Genomic DNA, 23,669 nt, shown 5'->3' on the forward strand with positions numbered 1-23,669 from the left:
GCCCATGGAGGTAACCCCTGCCAGTGGACCACCCTGCTGAGAGCCTAACCAACCCTGGTATGTCACTGTCTAGCTGAAAAATGACAGCACTGAGTCACTGAGATGAGGAGGAAGAAAGAAAATAAGCAGCATAGGATGCTGACTGTATTTTTGCAGTTGTGTTCATTGGCACACACAAAAGGGTCAGTTAGTATTAATGAGAATTTTTAAGGGTCTCAGCTGAAAACCCTGTGGCTTTGATAGCTCTGTTGCATGGGACTTTCTCAGTGCTCCCAGATTAATAATGTGTCTTCTCTGTTGCCAGAATGAAAACTTGTTCACTACAAAAGATACTGAGACTCTTGCCCTTTGTGGTGCCTTTTAGGGTCATTTGTTGTGGCATGTGCAGGTTTGGGGAAATAAGTACACTATAAACAATAAACAAATGGAGATCTCGTTCTTGTTTGACATCTTTGGGCTCAGTGGACAGAGAGGCTTGAGTGAAAGAGAGTCTAATTTTTTGTTTTAGGGCTTTTCAACTTGTCTTGTAAATCTCTTGTGCTCTGATGTATGCTCTAACATGACAGTGAAAACTCTGTAATAGTTTGAGTAAAAATCTCTTTGAATTTGTACTCTACTGCTAGGAGCAGACCAGCAAAATTACTTTTCCTTTCTTTAAAAACAAGCAAACAAAACAAAAAAAAAACCCCAACAAACAAAACCGAAACAGTGCTGTCCATGATACTGTTTCAGATAAATGAGCAACAAAAAGCTGTGAAGGTAATCTTTCTTTTAGGACATAATAAGGACTCGAGGATAGAGTGCTGGGCAAAGACTCAGGAGGACCAGGCTGTTTCTGCCACTTGTTCTGGGTGAGACGGAGGAGGTCTCTGTTCTGCTCTCTACACTTCAGAATCCATCTGGATTCTTCTTCTAGAGGAGATGGACATATACAAAAGAACTCCATACTTGCTCCATCCTTTGGAGCTATGTTAGCAAAAGATGTTCGTTAGTGGTCTCCTTTAAAGGCTTAATTTACTGGCTCAGCAGATATATATTCATCTGGATTTGGAAAATAAATTTTCAGATATCCCAAACTCTGTGTTTACTGTAGATTGAGTCAATACCAGCACAAAGTGTTTTTCTTTCAAAGCATTAATGCCCTATCAGTTTTAATGATTCTACCATATAAGTAGTACTGTAAGGTTCTATTGTATTTATTCAAGAGCTGTCTTCAGGACACATAAGTTGAGTCTTGAGGAAGGAATTTAATTTAAAATAGTCGGTGATGTAGTATTCCAAAAAAAGTTACTATTTTTAGCAGTTAACGGAAAGGTATGTGTGTATACATATATATAAACTGTACACCCAGTCATCAGATGTGCCACAATAAATTATTTGTAACTTAACTTGTGTAATTTATCATTTTTACATTAAGAAAAAATCCTGATAAGCCCCTTTGCCAAGAGTTTTTGGAGGAAAGGTTTTTTTCAGCATTTTGTTTTATAAACAGCGTCTAATTGCTTCCTAGGTTCAAGGATTTTCATTATGAAAGAAAAAGGCAAATTATTCTAAAGATAATGGCAAAGCATGCTTAAGCCGATACATGTTCATAGGTCTTGCATTTTTAAGACTGTATTTTTAAGTTATGCTTACCTAGTCTGACCTTGCTGTGTTGTAGGGGTCTGAAATCCCAGCTGGGGATTCACACTTTATACAGGTGTCACACTTTGGTTTCATAATTCTGGGGAATGTGGTATTGCACATGCAACTGTTGTTTTTGCCATAATCCCGTTCAGTATTATGAGCTGTACTCTAAACATTTGGGGTGCTTCTTAAAAGTATTCAAGAGTAGAAGAGCGAAGTGTGTGGCTGTATTTTCCTTTTTGAGAAAAGTAATCAGAAGTTCTTAGTGCAGTTGTAAAATTCTTCTTTCCCCCTACTGGCAAAGCTGCATTAAGTATCAATATTCATTAAATACCACAGAGATGATAATGTAATAAAGCAATAATCCTCAGACCCACATCTATACTTCTCTCCAGAAGAGCTGAGGTTGAGAATATAATTAAAGATTAAAACTCTGTTTGCATTCGGAACGCGGAAATATCTTTTTGTACATGATGGGGAATTGTATTAATAAGGAAGAGATCAGTTTCCAATAACTCTCAATACTAGGAGCTCCTTTAATATCCCTGTTCATCTTTAAGTTTCTCACGGTATTCCTTTAACTTGACTTCAGCAAGGCAGTGCAACAGGAACTGTAAAAGAACATGTTGCTGAAATACGTGGCGCTTTTGCTCCACAAATTAATCCTTTTTTATATGAAGAAAAAAGATTAAAAATCAGTTCTTTATGTTGTAAGACAATAATATTTACATGAATAGGTTTAATTACTTTGCAGCCACGTACCATGTAGGTTGAACATTAATTTTACTATTTGGTGTCTTGTGCACAGTTTGGATTACATTGCTGTAGTGCTTGCTTTTCATTTTTAGTGAATTGGTGAACACACCTGTTGTGCAGTTGCTTTGTGAAGCTGTTTCAGTGTCAGTTGCAGTGTGTGACCATACAGTGAGATTGTGTTTGTCCCTAACTGATTTTAATGTGTTCAGAGTGGAGTTGCACATCTTGCAGGAGCTTTTAATGCTTAAGTCTCTAATATTTTGCCTGGTTCAATTAAATAGAAAGTATCTTTAAAACTTTCTATATTGTACTTCATCAGCTTCTAAAATAACTCTTACTTTCACTTAAATAATCTTAACCAATTGGTTCTTTGCTCTTTTAATTTTTTTTTCTTGCCCACGTGTATGGTTTTGTTGTATATGGTCAGTCTTTGGTAAATACTTTTGCCTTGCTTTTTAATAAAAAGTTTTGCAAAGAAAGTCCAAAATATTGGCTTCCCCCCTCAAGTACTGATATTTTAACTACCAGAGCTAATCTAGTTGAGTACTAGTTCTTAGTAAAAAGGATCTAGTTCTCTGGTAAAAAGGATTGTGCTTGTTAAACAGGTGGTTTTGTCAGCATTTCTCCATTCCCTAGAGGAAAATCTATTTCGATTATAAAATCCTTGCAGTGCATTTCAGGGGTTAGTATTCCATTCTTTGCTAAACGCAGTGGTGGTGGAGGGATGTGGTGTAAGGATGCTGTTGCATGGTATGTGTTCCCCTAAAATTTTTCAAATGAATACAAATAGTCTATTTGGAGTATTTAGTTTCTTTAAAGGAAGACTGCAGAGCATAACCTATTCAAACTGTCACCTACAGTACTGCTTCAGAGAATAGCAACGTCCCCAAGTGAATTTTTTTCAAACCATGTAGAATATAATAATAGAGAATAATGAGCAAACAGGAAACCACTATTTTGACAGCTTTGTTACAGGACTAGAGGTGCTGAGAAACTCAGATCATAACGAATTTCAGCAGCTATTGAAAATATGATAGTTTCAAGTTATTTTAAGATACAACCATGTTTATGTTTTGGTTTATTTTGGATTTTTCTTCAGGTCTGCCTTCTGCCTACCAAGCAGAGATGAGAACAATTGCTTTTAGGCAAGTTGTTTTACAGAAACGAGATTGGACCCTATTAGAGAAAGAGTACAGCTTTTGTTTTAGTTTTAGTGGGACCCTAGAGTACTTCTAGTTTCCTTAAATACAGCAAGTATTAAAGTTGTATCCTAGGGCGTGAGAGGAAAAGTTATAATTATGTAATCCTAGCATCTTCATTTTCTTCTCGATAGCATTTCCCCAGCACAGAATGCTAGGAAATGTAATTGTCTGGATTACTACAATGTATGTTGCCACGACAGTGTTAGAAATTCTGATTTGAGTTACCCTTAAACTCAATGGCAGCATTTAATGGACTGCTTGCAGCTGATCTGGTTCTTTCCAGATTCAGTAGCTGGGACATGGTAGATGCTGGGGAAGCATCTGCCGTGATTGAACACATATTGTATTACAGATTACAACAGAAAATTCCTAGGTGGTAACACATCATTAAACTTTCTTGAACTGAATTTTACTGAGAGAACAGCTGTGTATGTGGGTGTCACATTGTTCTTTCTGGTTTTCAGATGTAACACAAGCAAGGTAACCAATCTTTGTCATGTGTATTAAAGGTGATTCTAAGCTTTTAGAGAGAGATTTTTTTTTTTTTTTTTTTTTTTTTTTTTTCTTCCTACTGGCCCATGTCAACACACCACGCAGGTCACAGAAGGCAGAGGCAGGAGCTGGGAGAATGAAGAACTGCCCATTGTAGGTGCCTACAAGAAAGCTGGAGAGGGACTTTTGACAAGGGCATGTAGTGATAGGACAAGGGGTAATGTCTGTAAGCTGGAAAAGGGTAGATTCAGATGAGATACAAGGAAGAAATTCTCCACTACGAGGGTGGTGAGGCACTGGCACAGGTTTCCCAGAGAAGCTGTGGATGCCCCATCCCTGAGAGTGTTCAAGGCCAGGTTGGATGGGGCTTTGGGTGACCTGGTCTGGTGGAAGGTGTCCCTGCCCAGGGCAGGGGGATTGGAACTGGATGATCTTTAAGGTCCCTTCCAACCCAAGCCGTTCTATGATCTCATTAGACACTGCATTGCCACTGCTTGGATACAACATGACTTTGTGTGGAAGTTTTTTGTTTTGGTGGATTTTTTTCATAACAGCTGCTGTTCCTGAGTCGGGCGATGCTTGGTAATTCAGTACTGAGTCAACACCTTTGCTGTTCTGTGCATCTCTACAAATGATTCTTTTAAAACTTTTAATCTTCATCTAATCTCCTAGTACGTTGATATATCTGACAGCAGGGGTTTCTGTAATAATCTTCTTTGTTTTGTTATACTAGATCAATGATTTTTTTTGGCTATAGTTATATGCTGAATTTCATTTAATTCCATTAAGTGCTGTGCAGCTGCATATTCTCTTACAAAGTAATTACAAAAAACCAGCAGGCATTGTTCATCACAGATTGTCTAAAGAAAAGATTTTTACTAAAACCAAATATTCCTTATGATATTCATTAACAGGATAATAATTTCTGTCCATACAAGTACAAGAGACAAGGATCTTGGATGTTGCTTTAGCCCTAGAAAATCAGTGAAATGTGCATTAGTTGTGTTGTAAAACTTTACGGTGTATTTTAAAACCAAGGAAAAACCTATTTTACTCACTTTTCAACAAATATTCTATTCAACCTCTGTGGAAAGAGAGTGCACGTAGTTAAGATTTCATCATTTCTTCACAGTGTCTAGAGCTTCACTTACTGGTGTGTTGTGAGCTGTTAGGAACCGATAGCTTTGGCTCAAATGTCCTTGTAGTGAGTGCCTCCATGAATGTGTCTCTCTTGAAGACATTAGTCAGAAGAGGCCTGGGGCCGATTGCTGTTGATATTTCGGTGTCATATTCCACAAACTAATCGCACAAGGAGGATTGCTCTGAGTGTGATGTGCAGCCCTGTATGAGTGAGCACAGAGATTTGAAATAATTCCCGTCTCCTTTGCTGAAGATTAGCTGGAACACTCCGTAATTGAGAGATGAAAACACAGTGTCTCTTTGGAAACTTTGTGCCACGTACCGGCCTTGATCCGCATCTTCGTTTTCCAGAATCTGCACAGATCCGGAGCGGTGTGTAGCCCTTAGTGAATGTCAGTGTTACTGGGGATTGCAGCTCTGTTGTAAACCAGCAAATTTCTGACTCTTTGATGTATGTTTGCCTTAAAGGTAATGTTTGTGTGAGAACCATGCCATTAAAAGGTGGCAATTAATTAAAAGTTGTTCCACAGTCCCAGCCGTTAGAAGATGCCCTTGCAGCATTTAGAGCAGAACACTAATATTGCACCGTAGGGAATCCCTGCACTTTCAGTTAAAAAAAGTTAAGGCTGAAGATTTTAATGTGTAATTAAAGACTGCAAATACTAGTTTAACTGCTTGTTTCTATGTCAAGAAAAAAAGGAACACACATTAGCAGTGGTTGGACTAATTAGTGAAGAACACGCTAGATAAGAGAGGAAATTTGTATGAACTTAATAATGATATCAAAGCTTTTGCTAAAGCTGCGATTTTATCAAGATTGCTTTAACCTCCTCTTTTTTTTTTTTAATCTTTATTATTTGGGGGAGGGGGATTAGAGGCTACTTTACTGCAGCAAACGATCAGTCTGAAAAGAATAAATTAAAACTGCTTCTTGCCAAATTCAGAAACGCATTAGAGTGAGTGTTTCCATCTGCATTGGTTGTATATTCCCTTGTCAGAGATGATGAGCAAAAAATGCCGAGCTGTAATAAGGGGGGAAAAGGTCTCTAGATTTTGGTGGCTTAGCAAGAACAGCATTATTGCATAATCATATTGTATAATGTGATGCAATATGAATGTATTGTGAGTGTATTTATTAATTACTTTATTTCTGTACGTCTGCGTGATTCCAAGTAACCTTTAGGTGTTTGAGAGGAAAACTAAACAGCTACACTGTGAAGAAGTATAAAAGCACTTTCAGATGTGAAAGCTGTGCTGTTAAGGAAGCTCTAGGTGTGTCACAGTAAGTAAAGTTTGAAACATAAGTCATACCTGAAAAAGACGGCAACTAGAAAGCGCCCAGTAGTTTTGACAGTGACTCTACAAAAAGGGCAAGTTTCCCTAAGTAACGAACTGCAGATGGGGATTTACCTGGGGACTGAGGTGGCCGTTCCCTTCCCTGAAGACCACAGCGGACGGTGGGCTGGCTGCCCTGCCTGAGCGGCTGCGCTCAGAACCCATCAACCAACCCGAGTCTGAGAGAGGCAGTTAAATGCCCTTTTTGACTAAAAAGGATACAGAGTAGGAGAACTGCTTTGCTGTGCTCTCTTTACTTGATGTTAAAAATAACTGTTATTACTTTTTAATTTCACTTTAGGGCATTCTCTGAGTATTCATGTGTTTACAAGGAACCCTATGGGACGGGTTAAATGAAAAAAGCTTGGGTAGCAAATTCTAGCTGATGACTTCATAGAGTTTTCCTCTTAACATAATCTTCATTTGTAATGATTTGAAGTATTTTGGTACAATTATTTTGCTTGTCCCATTTTACCAACTGCCAGTGGAAAAAATAAGTAAAATGTAACCATTAGAAGTTTCACTGTGTGAAGTGGCTTGGTTTTCATTACTTTACAGACGTTATTTTCTGGTTTTAACTGTTATTTACATTCCTGGTGGTTTAATTTTGCGGAGCACTTCCTCTTTGCTGAATACATTTTACCTAATAAAGTCTTAGCATTGTGTTTGTCATTTCAGTCATGTTACTCAGTAGTACGTGTATGTCGTTTTGAAAACAAGTGTGTTAATAGTGTAATGCACACTTCTAATTAGACATAGATTGCCTCAGTTTAGTTTATTTGCCTGATTCTTACTCTTGCCTGAGTGACACAAGGAATAAACCCCTGTGGACAGGGAAGACCTGTTAACACTGGCAGATTTAGTTTTGACCTTTTTCTGTGGCTGCGGGCAGTCTGTTGTCTGTGAGTCATGTCCAGGGGAATCCTGTATTAACTCCTCTAATATTAGCATCCAAAAGCATCTCCATGTGGCAGTTTTTGCACTGAAATTAAATTTTTCTTCTGTGGTGTTCGGGATTGTTCTTACAGATTCTATTTTGAGTAAGAAGGTATTGGATTGGTACAGAGATCATGGCAAAGAAGTTAATAGCTTATTTAACTTTTACTAAATTTAGCTGGATACCTTGAATAAAATGAGATAAAGATTATATTCTGTATATGATCATTGTGCTCTGTTCTTGCCTATAATACTGAGTTTCCATCTCTTAAAAATATAATTGTGGAGTAGTGTTCAGCCTTGTCATTCAGTACCACGTATGTTTAAAAAGCACTTAAAGATACAGAGATTCCTGAGTAAGTTGTTGCAGAGCAAATTAGTGTTTTGTTGAGTTGCTCTGTGCCTCGGTTTCCCCACATGAATTGCATCATCTGGGAATTGTGCAGGAGCACTGAGAGTGACTCGAGTAATATTTGTACAAAGCTGGGATAAGAGAAGGCATTAATTGTAAGGCAGATGCTTTCATCCAGGAGTCTGGATTTTTGTATTTTGTTGTCAGTTGTTGAAGACCAGTTTATTTTTTACAAAATTCAAAGTCCGGGAGTGACATGTTGTGAAGAATGAATGACTGTATAATTCCTACTTGCAAGACCTAATAGGAAGCTCTAACTATCCACTGTCAGCGTTCATTCGGATAGATTAATGATGATGTATTATTCTGTTCTTGCCTTTAGGTGTTCGTTTCAGTGATGGAAGACAAAGTGCAGACACATGAAATAATTACACAGCAAGTTTGGCTGGAGCCTGTCAGTCTGTGTCAAACTCCCTAGATTTCTTGGATCTCTAGATTGTTGAGCTCTTTTGCTGATTGTTGCATTCAGTGTTTGGTGTTAAAAACAAATGTGCTCTAGAAGTGGCAAAAAATACCCTACTGTTTTTATGTATTTTAAGTCAGAATTTAATATCTGTGTCCAAAATAGCACTATAAAAGAGAGCTCGCCTCAAGTCAAAAACCAGGCCTTTCTACTTTCCTATTTTACATGCAGAACCTTCTTTCATTTTGGCTTTTGCATTTTGACAGTTGCTCAGCAAGGATGATGCTTTCGCTCATGACACATTTGTATGCACATTGCAGGCAGGTCTTATAAAAGAACCTTTTGTGAAGGACTGAAAGGCAAATCAAACCTGGGTCTAAATTTGGGACTAATCAGGTACGTGGCAGACTCATAGTTTGAAGAATCATAGTCATACCTAACAGTACTTTACCTTTGTTATGAATAATACCTAAGTTTAAACATTTATTGCTTTTTAATTTTTTTTATGGTTCAATTTTAAATATAAGTTAAGAAAAGAGGGTATTGGGCTGAGAAGCCAAATGTTGCTGAGATGTATTGTTAGCAAGTAACCCCTACACTGGAAAGTTCAGGAAATAATTCCTAGCTGATAATCATTGATTTGGTCTTTCAGTTACTGAAGTGTGATCTGTCCACTGAGTGCACTGAATAGACTCTGTACTTGTAATTCCTGCAACTGTTCTCCTGTGTTTATTCTTCAGGTACCGCCTCTGCTAACCTTCTGCCTGCTGCAGCTGTTTGTATTTTCTGGTCAAGTAGGCGCTAATGGAAAAAGTCTACTGTGGCAGTGAGTGCTCCAGACTCCCAACTCTGAATCCTCTTTGATTTCTAGTTGGAGGTTGAGTTGGAAGGGACCTCGGGAGGAGGTAATCTAGTCCAGTCTCCCACTCAAAGATGGTCTCTTGTCACAAGTAGATCAGATTAGCCGCGGTGTTGCTTGGCTGAAACCTGAAAACCTGCAGGGATGGAAGGCTACGCTTGTAGCTATCATCAAAGCAGTTCGCCTACTTCTAGGGACCAGTAGTGCTGTTCTTGTTTAAACAGGTCTGCTGAAAACCCACATCTTGAAAATAACCCTGTTCTAAGGAGTGCTTGAGGTGGGGGTGGCTGATGGAGGGACAAAGCAGATATTTTTGGAGCAACTACATTAAGTAGTACTGTAGATTATAGTAGCCTATTAAAAAAAAAAACACAAGAAGTGGATGAGTTAACTAAAAGGAGTGCTGCAAGGAGAGCTTGGGATTTCAAATAATATTTGTATGATCTTTTTTTTAATCTAAAATTTTACTTAAAAGCAGTTTATATGTTGATGCTTCCATGACCCTTTCTACTTTGGAAGTTACGTTTCATTTAGACAAAAGATTACTTCTTCAACAACGTAATTTTACAGCATAATGGGTGATAAGCAAATCAAATGCTGTCTAATCTTAGGTATTTCTAAGGAAGTGAAGCAAATTTCTTGACGTGACAGAGCAATGGTGGCTCTTTTATGCCACTTGCAAAATGAGCTTGTTGGCAGAAAATGCCAGGTAGAACTACTTTAACATGTGATTGTGCTTTTAAAATGAAAATTTATTTTCAGTGCAAAGATAGCAACTTTAACACCACAGACAGAAAATCAATTATAATTTTTGCTAGTACAGCTAAAATACTGTCTGCTGCTACTAATTTCTTTTTGTTGTTCCACAAGTGCTATCTTCCCTCTCGTTTTTATTAAGTCATCGATGGGGATAGAAATTCTGATACTGAAGCCCGAGTGTTTTAATATCCCTCTTTCTCTCCTGTTATGTACTTTTGCATCTCTCTGCAGTACCCTGGTTGAATTATGTGTTTCTATGCTTCTATGTATTTAAGCCACTTAATTTTTATTGTGTCTTAGGCATCATCCTCCACCAGCAAGCTCTTATGCAAGTGAACCACTGTTTGCTTTTGCTATTAGTTGCTTTATTAAAGTGTCAGTATGTACTGCATCTTAAAGATCTGCATTTTGCTAAATCTCTCTAATACCTTCTGCTAAAGTTCTCCACACATCTTAAAATGCTGCTCTAAACAACCGATATAGAGAACCTGGTTGTTGGATGGTTCTTAGTTTTCCAGATATTTCAAATATTTCCTGATCTGTTAACTTGTTCTGGTTGATAGTTCCAGAGAATTTCAAGAAAGAGATTTTCTCTCTCACGTAAGCTCTGTCCAAATAGTTGACTTCCTTCACTTTCAAATCCTACATAAGCAGTTCATTTCCATCTCCTGGCTGTAAAGGATAGGATAGGTTAAGAAAAGTTCAGCTCTGATTTGAGCAGAATACAGTATATTTTAATTAAAACACCATACTATTATAATACATTGGTATATATTGTACAGGTGTTTGGTATCAAACTGCTCTGTAGCTTTTACTCTGATGAAGCAGAGATTTTAATTTTTTTTTTTTTAATTTGGCATGGTTTTTTGTTTATGCTGTCATCAGACCTTTTCCTAGGAAAATACAGAGTTCTCTATTGGGCGGAATGCTTTAGAAGATTTGCCTAGAGAGTTTTTAATCAAAAAATCAGTGAACTCTTTTTCACAAGAAACCTTTAAGCTTGGACAGTGTAACTGTATAATGTAAACAGCCATCTTCAGAAAAGGAAAAATATAAACAGTAAGTTTAAAACAAACCCCCAAAGTAATCTGCCTTAAAATACATTATAGTTTATCTCAATGTTTAAATTTCTGTCTGTGTGCAAGGAATGTCTTTAGTCAGTGTAAAAATGTAATTAAATCTTCTCGAGTTAGTGATTCATAGCTGACCCTCTCTTTATTGGAGCATCTCATTGGAATAATAAAGCACTCCCTGCTGGGAGACACTGGCATTGACAGACAGGCGAGACACTTCGGCTGCTGATGAGAAAAGGTTGATTGGGCTGGTATTGTCTTCAGTGCCTGCACGAAATCTTTTATTGTCCCTTTTTATTGTCCTTTCTGTAGGAGAACTTTTGAGATGTCGTTTGGCAGAGTCAGAGTTCTATGGAATGACCATGTACAGTCCCATCCAGTAGTGGATTATTTCATGCCACTCCTTCACATTACAGTGGGCAGTCTTTTTCTCTTCTTTTTTTAATTAAGAGCTTTGAATATGTAGAGACTTTTCTTTTTTTAATCTGTACCTATTTACTATTAGAAATCCACCTGACAATTTGGAATTTCTTTACTTTGGGTAACAAACTTGATGTTCCTTAAAGGAACTTGCCTTTAAAAAGTTTTGAGATCCATATTCATGAAGTGGGTGCTCAGAATTAGGGAAACATATCTAGGAACAAAGCTAGGCAGTGTTAATAATGGTTATATTTACCTAAGGAGATAGTAATTCCTTGTTTTTCACTTAGACAGTTTTCTCTAGTAGTATACTTACATAAACAGAATTGTATTATTTTTTAATAGGCCAAACATTGTCCATGGTAGCACTGGACACAGTAGTTCTAAAGGGGTTATTCTACTTCAGATATATTTCACATAAAAGGTGTTTTATTTTTTAGGGAAGCTCTGCAGGTAACATAAAGCAATGCAGGTACAAGAATATACTTACAAACAGAACTATATTTGCTTACCATGGTATTTCTTTGGCTTTAGTCTAGGTTTCAGCCCTGCAGAGTACTTTAAACTCCTGTTCCACGCAGTGGAGGAACACAGGCAAAGCGTAGAATCCAGCATTTAAGAAGCCACAGTGAACATCAAGCCTGTCTGATCTCTGCTGTCGTTGCACACTGGTGCTTGTGTGCAAGGGGAGGTAACATCAGAGGAGGAAGAACCTGGTGACAAGAGTGGGGAAAATGGCCAGAAAGGTGCAGCCAGTTTCTGCAGTCGCTTTGCTGAGGTGTCTGGGCTGTATTTGGCAAGCCCAGAGTGTCTGCCATGATAAGCCTTTTCCTTTAACCGACTCTATTGTTTATTTCTTCTTCTGGTGATGGTGTTTAAAGAGAATTTTTTTTCAGAGAATTTGCTCAAGGGAATTAGCCCTCCTCCCCCACATTGACTTTCAGTGGGAGCTACGCAATTAATTTCCATGAGCCCTATAAAAATCCCAGTCTAAGGAACAGCTTGTCATGTTGGAGGAAGAAGTGATGAAAGCATATTTTTCAGAAAATAATGTTTTGAAGGGCTTCTCTCTCCAAAATGTTTGTACTGGCTGAGTCTTGAGTTTATAAATGTCTAATTGTACTTGTTATATGCAGTTTTTGTACTGGAGTGTAAAGATGACCTTGAATGAGTCTTTTGATAAACCTGAGAGTTTTAAGATAGATTTTTGGTCTCTGTAGTACCATGGGCAGATCGAAATTCTTGGTCAGAGCGTAATCCTGAAGAGAGAAAATCAGGACTAATTATGAAATTCCCTCAAGAAAACTTAAAGTAGGTGATCACAAAAGTTGAAATGGATATTTGGTAAAAGTTTGTGATAAATTGCACTGGCTGTACAAAAAATCATTTGTTACAGTGTTTTACCTTTCTTGGTTTTTTCTTTACCTTTACTTCCCTCTTAATTAAAGAAGAACAAATTGATCTTAAGTGTCCTTAAAGGCTGATATCAGGTATCTTAAGTACCCTTAGAAATAGTGCTATTAAGACTTGTCTGTTTTTACCATAGTCTATAAATTTAATAAAGCACTAGATCTTGAAGTGGGTGCTCTTTTTGAGTGGCTGCTTGAAGTCTGTTGGTGAGGCCTAAAATTTGAGTCTTTACTTCCTAGTCCTATGTATTCAACATCTTGTTCTATAAGAATAAAATAATTCTAAAAGAAGAAATTAGAAATATAATAATACATCACTGTGAGGAATTAAATGAAATGAGAAGCTGTATTTTTTAATGGCTTCATGTCTATGATGGGCTTTTTTTGGTTGTGCTTTTTCTCTTGCCTTGTTTGTTCCTTCAGGCACTTCTGTTGTTACCCAAGTATTCTTAGATGTTTCGTGGTTTCAAGCTTTAGAAATCTACTTGCAAAATGCAGCAAGAGTTGAGTGTGGATTCTAAGGTAATAGAACTGCATCTTAGCTTGGGTCTATAGCAGTGAAACAATTTTGTGTAAAAGTTGGGTATCTGCGCCCCAGTAGCTCCTAACAGGCCATGAAACATTGTGTGTGTTAGAGTCAATAACCGTACAACGTACCCTCCATGCATTGAACAATGAAGGCTGAAGCTCTGGCAGGTGTGCTGGGGACTGCATTAGATGCAGACATGGCAGAAACCATAAGCTGTTGTGTTTCTAGCTGAAGTTAAAAAAAAAATACATAGTAAGGATGAGAAATTTCAGCAAGACAACTTTCTAGAGTACTGAGCCATTGTGAATTCAAAGACTGTTTTAAAGCCAAGTGATACTGCCTGCATGCTATCAGTGTGTCATTTGAGTAGGGGACAGTGTTTTTTTAAAAGTAGAAGATGTTAGGGCTTTGGTAATTTAGCTGATAGAAACAAAACAAAATTATCCACTCTGCTCTCCTGTTCTGGTATGTTAGCCATTCTGCAGAGGGTTATGTCCTTAGTCCTCCATTCCTTCCATTCTCTGGAGTTTGTGTTGGCTTCGCTAAGTTCTGGAACTTGACGTGCCTAACATGAGTGATCACCAAGATCTGTTCCTTCCAGCAGTGCTTGCCATACGGTCAAGCATAGTGCATAAAAGGTCTAACTGTGCGACATGTACTGTGTTGCCTGTTCATCAGCCTTTCCACCCAAAGGTAAAATCTTGCTGGGTTTGATAGGTATAGAATACATAATAGGTATCATGCATCATCTATTGCTTTTCATAAAAGGAGGTAAGTACTATAATTTCTGCTCTGTTGAGGGAAATAAAGCACAAAGAAAGAAAGTGAGAAGACTTTGCTATTGAAGTAATTCTTCAATAGGAGAGCTGAAAATGACATGTTATAAAATACTGAATTCTAGCTTTAGAAGAGTGAATTCAGGAGTGACAGCGTGGAGTTATGTGCAGCATCCGGATCCCATCAGCCGGTCAGTCCACACAATGGGAGCTTTCCCATCTGCAGAGAGCCCAGCTTACTTTTTTTGGGAATTTGACTGGGCAGACGGACTGAAAACCAGCTCAGCCCGTTATCTTTTTCTAGAAGCAGGACTGAACTTTATGCATTATTTTGAGGCCTTTGTCAAAGCACTGTCTTGTGTTTACTGAACATGTGCCTGTCACAGCTTAATCCTCTCTCTCTCGCTGCATGATTGACAAGTGAGTGCAGGAGTGGTGGTTTCACCTTATGGTGCAGACCCCAGCAACCTCAGATGAGCTCTGCTCAGCCAGAGGTGATGGAAAGAGTGGGGATTATCCATCTCTGAAACCCTGTGGAGGCTGTGTAATTTGTGCAAACTTTATTTTTTTTCTTCTTTTTTGAAAGGCTGACTGGATCTCTTGGCTTGAGTTTCTCCTGAGGAGTTTTGGCACAGCTTTATTGTTTGGAAACATGCATGTGCATGTGTGAATTCAGGCTAACAGGTGGGGCACAAATCGCTTGACAAGTTAGGAGTAATTCAGGAACCATCTTTGTAGAGAAATGCTGATGTAATATTTCTGATTTCAGGTGATCCAGGCCCCTGACAATTATTGTTGTTAGAATTTGCTGTTGGGCTGTGGAACAACATCTATTTTCATGAACAATTGGTAATATAAACAATACATGTGTGCTGTGACACGGTGCTTCTGGAATTCTGTTATTACTGATGCTGCATAGTTAGGGAGGGCTGTTTTTCCTCTCAAGATATGTATAAAGGAGTTAATAATGTTTTCCATAAAGCACAGACGAGTAACAGGCTCAGACAAGATCCTGGTGATGACTGTAAAGTAGATGCATGCTTATTTTATTAACCAGCTTTCACACATTCTAATACCCATATTCCTCTCTTGATTACTGCTGTGAATTAAAAGCATTTTGAAGAATGTTCCCCCTAAGTACAAAGAAAGCTATTTCAACAGTATAATGAAATATCTATGGGAATTTGACTGCAAGGTCTGTATTTTTAACTTAAAGTTTTCCGTATTAAAGTTATGCTATTTAGGGTGATGCACTGGAATTTGATACCATAAACGGAAATGTTTTTGCTCTATGAACAAAGCTATGTGCTGACAAAGTGTGTGTTTTCAGAGTGCATTAAAGAGGTCTTCATGTTTAACTTAAATGTGTAGATGTCCAGAGACTGCTTGATTTGGGCATGGATTTGCGGTTCGTAAGTATTCAGCGTGAGAACGTGTGTGCATTCATAGCATCGCTGTCAGCTCGTGCCTTTGAGGACGTTCTTTGCAGGTTTATACCATCTCACTTATCAGTGGCTTCACAGTAGCACTGAAGAATTCAGAGTTGTATTTCTTGTATAAACCATACAGTATAAGTAACACATTTTACTGTAAACCAATATTTTTTGTTGTAATAGAATGACCTCAGTGTACAGTATTCCTGGCCCATAATGCATGGTCCCAGCAGGAATTGTGCTGGCAGTCAGTGTGTGCAGCCACAGAAGGAGCTGAATCATGAAACTGGTTTAGATCTAAATTAATACATTTTTCTTCTCTCTTTTTGGTTTTTTTTTGGGGGTTGATTTTTTTTTTTTCTTTAAAGCCAGATCAGTTGTGTGATCCAGCTATTCCAGCACAGCACAGCTGAGGGGGCTGTATGCTGCAGCGTGCGGGAGGGGATGTGTCAGTGCCTTATGTCACTATTGGTGCTGAAGTCTGAAAATTGTTGAATCACAGCCTCAGGTTTCTAAATGTCTTTGTAAATCCAACCCTTAAACACTCTGTCTTGGCTTCTAGAGAACTGTCCAAACGGCTTCACATGCATCCTTAAGTGCTGTACCAGGTTTGGCCTTTTGTGAGTGAGAAGTGCAGATGGTTAAGTGTTTGATACAGCTACATGTGCATATGCTTTTGAAGCAGACCACCCTGTGTTTATATGTAAACACTTCTAGACTATTTAAGCACAGAACTTAATCTTTTGCATCCACTCAATAATGAAATGTGTTCCTCTATGACCAAAATAACATCCCTAGCAAAGTTGAAAGCAAGCTAACTTGCAAGAATAAATGGAAGGCTGTCTTCTTTCAGATTTGGAGTGAATATTTCAGATGTGTGTTGTCTCACTTCTCCACTGCAGGGTTGGGAGGAGTTGGGAATGAATCTTAGCAAATTTGTTCCTTAGGACCTTTGTACAAGGTATTTTAGCAAATATGTTCCTTATAGTCCATGCGTTCTGGCTTACTTCTTGCCACATCTGTGGATTCATATTACCAAGACACTCAAGTGTCCTTGTGCTGATCGTATGTTTTAGCCCCAAGACTGATGAACTGCATATAATCTGAGATTCAGATTTGCCCCCTCTGCCCTCAGCTTACCTCACTGTAGTTAGAAAGTCAGTTAGTTATTTGAAAAAGGTAACATTTTTCCTTTATAGCGTACCAGGAATAAAGATTTCATGGAGAGAAGAGAGTCATTGAAGGAGCAGCAAAAGAATGCGTTAGAGATGATGAGAGAGAACAGACGGAAAGAAGATGAGCCAGGAGGAGCCTGGCTGCAGTCTTCCACCAACAGAAAGTTTGGTGAGAAAAGAGAGAGGAAAGCACTGAAGCAGTTTGTTCAGAAAGGACAAGAGGACAGTGTTAACAACTATAAGACAAGGTAGCTTACAGCTGGAGGAGAAGCTGGTCAAAACAAGCTAGTGATTTTAGTATGGGAGTCAAGGAAATAGGAGCATTTTTATAGAGGTTCTAGAGAAGAAAAGAGCAAGAGCCTGAAGTAACAATAAAAAAAAAAAAAAACAACAAAACCTGTGGAATTTGGGGAAAGAGGCAGAGACTTCCAGGATTGATGTACGGATGTCACAGACTGTGCCAGCTGTCTAATTTAGTCTCGAGACTTGAAGTCGCTTTCTCAGCGTGAGAGTTGTTGAATTTCTTTTCATGCTCTTCATTGCCTATCCAAGCAGGAAGTGTCAGCTCACAAAAGCTGGCAGAGGTCACTGTTTTAATAACTATTGTTAATTGATGGTTCTGAAAAGTCTTCTATCAACTTGAATTTGCTGCCTGCAGAGACTTGCTCAGCAGGTAGCTGAATCAAATTAAAACTTTAATTCATTGATTAATAAATCACGCTAGAACTGTGACTACCTTGTGTGTTTTAAGATATAATACTTCTCTACTCAGGGTGCCTGAAAACTATTTAGTCTCTTTATAAAATCTACAATATTTAAAATCCTGCCACTGCTAAAAGCTTTAAGTTATATATTGAGTCTAGTTCTGCAAAAAATAGCTGTTCCCTAGATTTTAGTGGAGTTCAGGCAAGTTCTGTGCATTGATGCCTGTATTAGCGAGCGCTACATATGCTTGCGGGAGTCTGCAGCCCAGCCCATGCCTCTGAAATATTAGACATGTGAAAAGAAGTTATTAGCTGTGTTGAAAATAGTAACTAAAAGCCAAAAAAAAAAATAAATCTAGGAGTAAGTAATCTAGTAAGTGAGAGAATGTGTGGAGAGTTTCCACTGTTGCTGTCCAGAATATCATTAATCCAGATTCAACAGAATTGTAGAGTTGCTCTTCATCACATATGTGGTGCGTTCCACTGAGTGTATAGGAAAGATTACGCTGTTTTCTATAGCAAATGTGGTTGTAGCTCTCTTTTTCCTCTGTCTCCCTAAGATCATCTAGCAAAATTTTCTTTCTTCTGAAAGACCTCCTTAGAAAATTATTATTAATACCTGTATTTCTAATTTTTAAATTGTTGTATTGAGTGGAAAAAGTGAACAGCATGGAAGTTAAACACTGTGTGGGATAAATGCTATTTAAATCTTGTCTAAGCTGTTAAACATCACACTAACATCACATCCAGTTGGATCACTGGATCTAATCCAGTAAAAATAAAAAAAAATAAATAAATAAAAAGGTTACATTAGAGAACCACACCATCTGTCCAGTGTGTAATTGAAGGGCATTTATAATGAATTACTTCTCTGTGTTTCTGTCTTTTGGGGGGCCTTTGGGTGAATCAAAGCAGTGTTACAGGACTGTTTGTGTACAGAGATGGTTCCTGGATTATTTCTGCATTGTCAACCTGATGTTTTAGTATGAAATGTTTTGTTTAGCATTTTGCATAACTAGTATAGTCCCTTATGAACAGTATTTGCTAACTGACTTTAAAAGTGTCTTCTGTCTGTTCCAGGCATTGTTCCTCTAATATGGACTAAAGGATTATCTATACTCTTGTTGGCAAAATGACAGAGAGGTTTTTCAAAAATATCTCTGTTGCTTTATTCTAGTGTTGATTTTTTTGCCTGTTCATAATAAGACTTTATTTAGAGTGTAACATTTTGAATTACTTTTAGTCTTTGCTAATTTTCATGAAGTAGATTGTTGTGTTTTGACTTTTGCAGTATTAATATAGCGTATTTGTAGGAAAAAGTATTCTACGTTCAAATGAAAATAGCGATTTAGTCTTGACAGCCTTGGAGAGCATCTGATGTCAGGTCTGATCTTGCTGGCTCGTTCTGTTGCACATTCAGATGCATACCTTGGATGATGCTATTACCATTTTAAAAATAAAGATTCTCTGTCAAATATATCGTTTTAACACACCCTTAAAAATTGTGAAGGACAGAAAGAAGAGAAAAAATAGGAAAGCGAAGTTGGTCCAACCTGCTGTTAAGAGGGAGGATTTTTAATGACTTTATCAGTAAAATTACGTTAGCACACTTGCTTTAGTATTTGACGTGATTCAGTGATTGGAAGTCCTGTTGGGAGAGTCTGTTCTTTTTCTGACTAGGATGTGTACCGGTCTGGATTAGGACTCGGGTGTTGATGAAGTTACTTGAAGCCGTTTTGAACAGAGTAGGACTAACTTGGGATGGTGCGATTGTGAGGTGTTAATGTGTTGTCTTTTGAGGCCTAGAAAAACAAGTAAGTTGAAATTCTGTCTATAAGGAGTTTAAATACTGTGCTGTAATTGAATATGGGGATTACTGGATATGATCTTTTGCAGTCATTTGCGGTCTGTCTTCAGACCTTTCTGAGCATCCTCTGCAAGACAGAGGAACCGTGGAGATGGAGTTTTTCTAGACACTGTATTCAGCCCTTTGTAGGTGGAACAATGCCTGTTCTAGGACAAAAGGGGAAACTATGTAATTTCAGCTTGTATTTGATTTTGAGAATTCTATGAGTAGTTATTTTTTCTTAAGATATGCCAAATATTTGAGCAAATCTATTTCCATTTGCTTTTCTCTGCTTTGCGTTATTTCTCCTGGGTTTGTAAATGCTTGTTCCAACCAGCATCTTTCGTAAGTGGGAGAAAACTGAGAAGTGGTAAGTACGTTAAAAGTTAGAAGTGCTTCTTGGCAAAGTAAAATTAGACTTTTCTCTATCCTTAAGTGCTACACTTCTCAGAGGCTTTATAAGAGGTTCTGTAACATAAATAGGAACGATCATATTTTTGAGCTAAAACTGACTGGACAGAAATGCTTATTTTGGCACTAAATTAATGTATTTCGGTTCTGTAAAATAAGTTCCAGACAGCAGCTTTTTCTCTGACCCTCTTTCCAGACAGCCTCAGGAGTGCGTGTTATCTTGTCTTTATCATATGTTCTTCAGTTTTCTCTAAAGTCGTCACCAGTTACGCTTTTACATTACTTTGCTGCATCTGATTTATCGTATCCATCCCTTTGCAAGATGTTTTACCAGATGTCCTTTATGAAGGGCATATCTACAGAAGAATTTTTCCTCAGATTAGGTTGTTTGTCATTTTACATTTGAGACCGCCGCGTAGTCAGGCTAATTTAGTAATTATATATGCATCTTTGAAGAATCCTTCTGTTCTGATGAGTCCTCAGGAAACCTTAATGTCTACTTGAAAAAAGGCGAAGGGGCAAAACAATGGTATGTCCATCAGTGCTCTTTCAGCATATCGGTCCTGGAGTTTCTCTGACATTCTCTTGACTGATGAGAGGAGGAAAAGGCTGCCCACGTGGATGATCCTGGTAGAGTTTCTGAGCCTTGCCAAATTAAAACATTTTGCTTCCTTAAGTGTGTGGTTTTAATTTTTTTTTCTATTGACTGACCTATGAAGGGTGGTACAAAATTAACAACCTTTGAAGCCCAAAGCATCTTAGTAACTCATATCTAAGTTCTTTCAGAAGCTGGTTAATACGAATGGGAAGATTTCTGTTCTGCTGTATGTGTGATTTCAGTTAAAGGGAAGACCCTTCAGAAGCTCCCTGTGAATTCTCTGTTCTGCCTCACGCTGCTCAGGTAGTACAAGGCGACAGTTGGATTTGAATCAAGTGTTAAGGCACATGGTCAAGACAAGTTTTACATTTAAAAAATAATCACATCTAAGAAAGAGCTGAAGAATGTATTACCTCCAACCAGCCTGGATCACATTTTCAAAGGATAAATGAACTTCTCCGCTGGGATTTTTCAGAAGTACCTAAGCAGATTAAATACCCAAGTACAAATATTGTCTATTTGATTTTAAATTACTTGAATTTTCATTCCTTAATGCATAGAGTCTGTGTCAGTGTCTTGTTTTATGCAACTTCATGTGTTGTTTGGTTTTAACTTACTATTGCCCAAAGCTTGGAAAATTAGAAAACTGAATTATGCAATAATCTGCATCATCGTGTGCAAGGCTACAAGACAAGTTCCTAACCACATGCGAATCAAGAAACACAGAGTCCTTCCTTACCTGTTTCACAATCAGTCATCTCTGTTCATGCAGAAACGATAACTATATTTATTTGCGGAGCCTGGAGTAATTGCATTTACAAAACAGTGTAAACTCTCAAGCTTTATAAAAAAAAGTATGGGATTTGGAAATGTTGAAAATTAGTTAGATGTGTAGCGTACTCATCCTCAAGCCCTGTCTTAACACATCTCCTCTTTCACCTGCTAAGGACGTTCTTGGCTTATGGATGCTTTGCCTTTGCTTATCAGCAAGCGAGCTGTTAATGGGTCTTTCAAGTGAATGGGGAACTTTTTTTCCCACACAATGAGAAGTGCAGATTAAGATTTTAATGCAGAATTGTCATAACTAATTCTATTCTTTTGTTACTTTTTAAAGTGGACTGACTTTACCAGCTGTGTAATTGTAGCTTTCCTGATTTTATTTAATTTTTTTTTCTGATGACTTTTAATCCCTTGCAAAACAGCAATTGGAGCATAGCACCTCATTGGTTTTCCGGAGAGGTTTTAGCAACTAACATTAGAACTGAATAACTTGCTCTTGAAGAGCAAAAATTCAACATTTTTTGCCTTTATTTAAGCAGGTTAAAGGGAAGTAATTAGTTTTTTCAGTTTTACTGTTAATCTAACTAGGGCAACCAATTTTTCCAAAATAATTTTTTTTTTTTTTCGGAGCATATATGTGGGCTAACATGAAAACAGTTTTATCAATAAATTCATTCATGAGTCTGATCAAGCTGCAGAATTTGTAGATGCAGATGATAACAAGGCAGCAGTGCCTCTGTCTTCTGCATACCTCAGAAGAACCAAAAGTCGTGCTGGAGGAGAGAGATGCGCAGGTGATGCAGCCTGTCTCTGCTAAAGCAAATACTGTGCCTTTTAATTTGTCCGGAGGAATGGCTGAAGGATGTGAGGCATGCCCATGGGATTGGGTGATGTGCCCTGGGAAACAAGGTCTCTGAAAGGAAGTTTTCACTGTTAGTGGATGTCAGCTCTTGATACGATACTGGGGAGCCAAGACAAATGTGTACCAGCTTGCTTTGGCCTGCATAAGCCAGAGGGTTTATAGCCAGCAGAAAGGATGTTATTTTACTGTTGTATTTGATCATCCCAGAGAAACTGCTGGAACATACTAGCCAGTTTGAGTCACTAGGGCGTGAGATAAAGCAGAAAGATTCAGAAGGAAAAAAAGCCCTAAGAATAGTCTGCAGACTTTGAAAAAACCTCTGTCTGTTTAGTTTATCAAAGAGAGGGTAAGGAGGTGACAACTATGAATTCCTACCCTGGAAGAGTCATTTTCGTAGTGTATCCTTCACCCACCTGAGGCAGAAGTATGGAAATATGACGGCAAGAATTTGAGACTGACAGATTTGGACTAAAAGTGGAGTGTATGCTTTTAAGGGCAGAGTAAGTAATTTTTAAAACAATTTACATAGGCTTTGGTATGTTTCCTTGTATCAATAACTTTTTGAATTATGCTTGTGTGCACTTTTTGAGAATATGCAGGTATCAGAGAGACATTAATTCAGGAAAGTCCTGTGGTCATTGTTAAAAAGGAGTAATAATCTGAGTCTGTGATAAGGAGCGTGTGTGTTAATTCTGTTGTTCTGGTTTGCTTGGCAGATACGTTGATGATGTGATCAATCGCATCGATAGAATGTTTCCCGAGATGTCTATCCAGCTATCGCGGCCAAATGGAACCTCTGCAATGCTGCTGGTAAGTCGGATCACTTAATCCCTTGAGGTGGATTTCCTGAGGGGCTGAATTACTGTCCCTAAACTGCAGGTTATTAAAGAGTTTTTTTCAGAAATGGAATGTAGGTTCTTTCTTGCTCTTAGGCAAATGACTGATAAAAATAATTTCACCTTTAAACAAAGATCCATTGCTTTTTTTTTTTTTTTGTTAAATGTGATTGTAGAAATATGCGTGCAAACTCAAATATTCACTGTATTTTTTTGCAATCTTGACAATGAGTGAGTCTTATGATAATTAAGAAGGAAAAGAGTGATGGAGGAAGACAAGGAGGAGGAAACCAATATGATCTAAATTTGTTCAAATTGTTCTTGGGTCGGTGAATTTCTGTATATGATGAAGTCAATAATTTGCCTTTGAAGTAAATGAGCAGTAAAGGCTGGATTAGAGATAAACAAGTCCAATACATTCGACTTATTTCTGCCTGACTAAGCAAGATTTCATTCCAGAAGAACCTATTGTTCACATCAATTTTCACAGGCAGCTGTTGTGCTTATAGCGAGAGAAGTCTTTAAAACTTTCACGCTAAGACAGCGATGTGGAAGTGCAGTCTGTAGCATAGCAGTTGGGTGCTGATTTTCCTCGAGTAAGATGAAAGGCAGAAGTCACACCTTTTGCCAAAATTTAAATAAAACTAGAAAATCTACTGTATACACAGGTGAAGAAATGAGAAGAGATCGATCTTCTCTGTCTCGGATTTCTCGTGGCACTTCCTCTTTTTTTTTTACCTTACTCACATAGGCGTTACAAAAGGCTTGGGTGTAGTGTACATGTGAGTATGTTTCTTGTTTCCAGGCAAATGGTAAAGTGAGTCTGAAAATCAGATATGTTGTCAAAACAAAACTGTTGAGTCAATGTAAGTCAACGTTAAGGTCTTTCCTTAGACT

The 23,669-nt window shown here is 38.0% G+C and overlaps 1 protein-coding gene across 2 annotated transcripts in view; it reads left to right on the plus strand.

The window, feature by feature from the left end:
* The window catches only part of MED27 (mediator complex subunit 27), a 90,353-nt gene that overhangs the window by 38,927 nt on the left and 27,757 nt on the right, over nt 1–23,669 (plus strand). For both annotated transcript variants that reach the window (XM_086764096.1, XM_086764095.1), the window contains exon 4: nt 22,653–22,746. In XM_086764096.1, the coding sequence (XP_086620222.1) occupies nt 22,653–22,746 (94 nt within the window). The remainder of the gene's footprint in view (nt 1–22,652; nt 22,747–23,669) is intronic.

This window comes from Chlamydotis macqueenii, chromosome 20, assembly GCF_036417535.1.
Source record: "Chlamydotis macqueenii isolate bChlMac1 chromosome 20, bChlMac1.mat, whole genome shotgun sequence".
NCBI classification, from domain to species: domain Eukaryota; kingdom Metazoa; phylum Chordata; class Aves; order Otidiformes; family Otididae; genus Chlamydotis; species Chlamydotis macqueenii.